Here is a 4863-nt window from a genome sequence, read left to right as displayed (position 1 = left end):
TGTCTAATAAATGAAAGGAAGAATAAGATGCCGGTGTAAGCAATGCATACAATTTTGGTATAGCCTACAGCCAAGGTATTGTTGTGTTTGCCTGTGCTGTGGAGCACGAAACAGCTTCTCAGCTCTGGGAAGTAATCTCTGCACCCAGGATAATCACTGGTCCCTCCTGCCTGGACTCTACAGAGCTCAACAGGGCTGACCATGATCTGACCCTCTGCATGGACTCAATAAGGCCACAAGAGAAAGCCCAGAAAAGGCTAACATATGGAGAGAGTGAACACACTGAAAAGAGATCAATATGGTTTCCTGCACTTATTGTTCCAGACTCAGCATGTGTTAATTTGGAGCACTGCACTGGGCTAGCCCTACCACGTTAGCTCAGAGATGCTATGTCTTGTCCTGGTAACAACACAGCCACACTAATGTGGCAATGCAGGCAGAGCTATTAGAAATTTTTTTTGTAGACGTTGCTGTCAGGCGAATGACCTCATCACATAATATGGGCTGTCTCCAGCTCCAGAGCCATGTGGGAAATCTTTTCATGGCACAAGCTGGTGCAAGTAGAAACCTCTAAGAAATAAGAATAGCCAAGGCTCCATGCAGCCAGCTGCCCTGTTTCCATCAATGGCCACAAACACACGTAAGAATGAAATAAGAACAAGACAAGTGTATGTTACAATTCCCCTGTAACATCTTCTAGCATTCAACAATTATCAGCTCAAGGAGTTTCTTTTGATGCTGGTCCAGCTAGGTCTCTACATGAGAAAATGGGAATGACAGCAGCACATCTTCAGTGCCCACATTCCACAGGAATTTCATTTCACCAACACCAGAAATGAAAGATTTCGTGGAACAGGCAACAATCTGCACCAGCACATTTGGGATGACACTCACAGAGATCTTCCTTCTGAAGAGTATGGTTTTCAGAGGTTCCACTGAGAACAGATTTTGTGAAGCAGAGTGAAGAGTGTGAGATAAATTTGGGAGAAGTGGAAAAGGACCAGACCACTACCAGAATACATCTGAAATTCTCATACAGACATTTTTGCATTGAAGAGTTCACACCGATCTGCTGTCATCCCCATGTACAAAGGACTTGTCTTATGGAACAACTGCTTCTAGCTGGACACTTCTAGTTGAGTACAATTCTTCCTGAAGGATTTCCCACTTAAATCTGTCCTGTAATTGGAAAGCTTCACCTCTGTAAACAAGAATGATCCTCCAGAAAGGAGTGTTTCTGGAAGAGGATGCACAGAGCTGAATGTAGGAATTCCAATCCTAATTTATCTCAGGTAGACAAAATTTGTTTTGATGGGAGCATTAAGCGTCCTGCAGCTTGGTATGAACTGATGGACTCTTGCTTACTCCTGGCATTTACTCTTGCAAATGAATCAGTTGCTTACGCCTCCCTGCCCACCTCTCCACTTGGTTCCTTTTTAATTTTACAGCTTCCTGAGCTTGACACTGGGAAATCGATAAGTAATTTAGAGGCCAGTAAATACGGATGAAAACAAGTTATTTTGTAGTTTTATAAATATTTGGAAACCAAAATTATCTAAGAAAACAGGTGCTCAGTTGACTCAGCAACCCATCCATCAGCATCACACAGTTAATTACATAAGATCATAAACATTTATAATTAGAAGGCAAACAAACAAGAATTTTATAAACAGCCCTCTTGAATCAGGCTGCACATTAAATATTTGTGATAAGGTAATTAAGAATAGATTTACAATCCTGGCTCAGTGTTTAATACTTCAGAGAATGGATTTGATTCTTTGGAGAATGTTCTACAGCCAAGTAGAAAACATTCGATTTCAGCTCTTTTATCTGAGGCTTAAAGCAGTCTCACAGAATCATTGGTTCTGTAATTGATCAGAGTGGAATTTCATTCATTACAGAATCACTCAGCTCATTTAAAAATATGTCTAACGTCCTTTGTCATGGGCTGATCCACTTCAGGCCTTCTTCAAAGCTCTGTATCCTTGGCTGGATCTGCCCGCTTTCTGTAAGTCCTCCTTTTTATGGCTGATGCTTTGATCAGATGATGTCAGGATTCTCAGCTGTGTTTCAAAGTAGGGAGGAAAACCCCACATTTTTCTGTTATGATGTCATGGTGTTTGGTTATGAAAAGCCAGCATCACTACAGGAGTACAGCTGTGCAATCCCAGTGGTCTACGGGAACCAGAGGGAAGATCTCTCCTGTATTGTAGTGCCCTGTGCCATTCCGTATCCCAAAACAACCAGCTCTTCATACTTAACTATCCATTGTAATTACTTCTACAGGCAGTAAGCAGGCTCAGCACCCCATTACAATGAATGTGGGAGTGCCCCTGAAGCTAATCTGTAATCAGGTCAACAGGGCTTCTAGTTCTGCTTAAAACTTGAGAGGCTAGAAACTCAATCTATACAGAAGATAGCAATTAAATTCTGTAAAATCAGATGCTCACCCTAAGAAACCAGGTGGCTGCATTCCATCAGTGAGTAATGGAGAGATCAGCCCTAAGGGTATGATGACCTTCAGATATTTTGGGTTTTGATATAGCACAGGTTTAGTCCAGTAATTAGCAGAAACTAGAAGAGCCTGGAAAAGGTGATCAGAGGATAAAGTCGTAGCATTTGATTCATCAGGGATAGCTGTAAACCACTTTATTCTATGTCAACCATCTTGTCTCCACCCATTGCTGGTCAAGAGAATCTCCTAATTTATGCATAATGTTGCTTCTTATTTCTAGTGGGTCTTTTGTTCTTTGTTCTAGTATTTATATGCTTGCAAGAGGCAGGCAAGAGAGCTACTTTTCCTAGAAATGTTTCTGTTAATCTCAATCCTGGCCAAGAATGGTGAAGCCTTTGTTATTAAGAGCAATGAAGTTTTCCGTGTGCTAACTTGCTACCTGCTGCTCTGCCTTCATTTACATAAGTCACAAAGGTACTTTCCTAACAGACAGATTGCTGCAAAACAAGGGAACTTAGACCCATCTCATTCTGCTTAAGTCCAACTCTCTAGCAAAGCTTGTTAATTATGTTACAGTGCATCAGCTAAGCCAGTCTACACAAGATGCTGCAGCTTCCTCCAGCCTCCATGGAGAAGAACAGCACAGCATTGCAGTCACTGCTAGACCTAGTACTTTCAAAGGCTCTAGCCAGAGCCTGGCAGCTTGAATAATAACAGAGCTTCATACTCAAATACTGTCATCATCTAAGCAACTTCTAAAATTACTTAACCATTCAGTCCTCCTGCAAGGATGGGGAGGATGACATAGACCACCTGAGGTGAGCTAACCGCTGGGTAGAAAGGCCTGAGCTCCTCGCTTCTCTCAGATATGGAGACCACTAGAAGTCAAGTGTCCTACAGCTCAGTGCCATTCCCCAACATCAGCTCTGGTATATCCAGATGGTAGCAGGTCATGTGCATTGCATGGATACTCAGAGCACCCATGGTGGAAGCTCACCTGAAATTGTTTCAAGCGTGTTGGTTTCCCCCTTGGAAGGGAGCAATGAGGTATGATGAGGTGCCTGCTCTGCAGATGAGCAAAACTTTGTCTAGAATAACAAACCATTTCCAGGTATAGACAGACCTTTTTTTTTTTTTTATTAGATTGCCACCTCTGGCCTCCATGTGCGTGTCTGTTCTGCTGCTGTGTGTGTGTGTCGGGGGGAGAGACTTGGGCTGTGCACACACATGACACTGGTGCAGCGGACGTCACTGCCACGTCAGATGCAGTGACACCCCCTCCAAGCACACGCCGTTAGCTGGGTGAATCATGCCTATGCAGCACGAAAACCAGTCTGGTGATAGATAAACCTTGGGCGTTTATTGATAAACAGATACTGGTTTATGGTAAGAGCATAACTCACTCTGCTGCATTTACAGTCCGTTTATTGATTGCTGAGATAAAGCTGTAATCCTTTTAATTCAGGGGGAAAGGGATCCAGCAGAGCAGGAGCACCAATGCCCTGCCAGTCGGTAATTAAAATACATGATTTATCGTCGAATAAACACTGGCTGAGGGAGAGCTGAGCCAACCAGCTGGCTGGGGGCAGGATGCTGGGGTAGGTTTATGGTTCTCTTTCTAAAGTTTTGTTTCTGTTTTATGTTTATTTCTTTCCCCCTTCCCTCCAGGTCTAATAATACACGAAGGGCCCTCGGTTTACCGGATTTTTAAACGGTGGCAGGCGGTCAATCAGCAGTGGAAAGTGCTGAACTATGACAAAACAAAGGACATGGAGGAACAAAAAACAGGGACCAGGACAAATCAGCGCACCTCCTCCCAAACCACCCACTCGTCCTCTACTGGTGGTACAGCCACTAACTCCGCTCCAGCCGACAGCGGGGCACGGGCTGCCGGCCATGCCACAGGCACCCTCTCTGACCACCACTGTGCTTACACCATCCTGCATATACTCAGCCACCTGAGGCCTCACGAACAGAGAAGTCAGTCTAGTAGTAACAGAGAGCTCGTCATGAGGGTCACGACAGTCTGAGCCGAGGAATTCAGGAGGCCTTAACGCAAAGCGGAGGAGACAAAGAACTCATAAAGCAGAGGAGCATGGTGTGCCTTTTTCTTTCTCTTTCCTTTCCTTTTTTTCTTTCTCTTTCCTTTCCTTTTTTTCTTTCCTCCTCTCCTTTTCTTTTTTGGTAACTGCACAAGATATAAGAGGCGGCACCTAGCCAGCTGAGGAAAAAAGCAAGTGGAGGGAGAGCTGCACACTCATGCTAAAGAGGTTAACGTTTTCCAGCCAGTTTAAAAACAAACTAACTAACAAGCAAGAACACAAATCACAAAAATAACCCCAACAAAACAAGTGCAATACAGACTACAAACTGAGTAGGCAGAGTTCTGGGGAAGCAGAGGAACAGAC

At 43.8% G+C, this 4863-nt stretch overlaps 1 protein-coding gene across 1 annotated transcript; it reads left to right on the top strand.

Moving 5' to 3' along the window:
* Positions 1 to 4123: 4123 nt before the first annotated feature.
* Positions 4124 to 4485, top strand: MARCH4 (membrane-associated ring finger (C3HC4) 4, E3 ubiquitin protein ligase; the record flags this gene model as incomplete). Its single annotated transcript, XM_008938791.1, has 1 exon — positions 4124 to 4485. A coding segment is annotated over one exon (362 nt), but the record flags the coding sequence as incomplete, so codon positions are not given.
* Between the last annotated feature and the right edge of the window lie 378 nt (positions 4486 to 4863).

This window comes from Merops nubicus, unplaced genomic scaffold, assembly GCF_000691845.1.
Source record: "Merops nubicus isolate BGI_N331 unplaced genomic scaffold, ASM69184v1 scaffold18434, whole genome shotgun sequence".
Taxonomy (NCBI): Eukaryota; Metazoa; Chordata; class Aves; order Coraciiformes; family Meropidae; genus Merops; species Merops nubicus.
The sequence above is the reverse complement of the archived record's forward strand: the minus strand, read 5'-3'. Positions and strand labels throughout refer to the sequence as shown.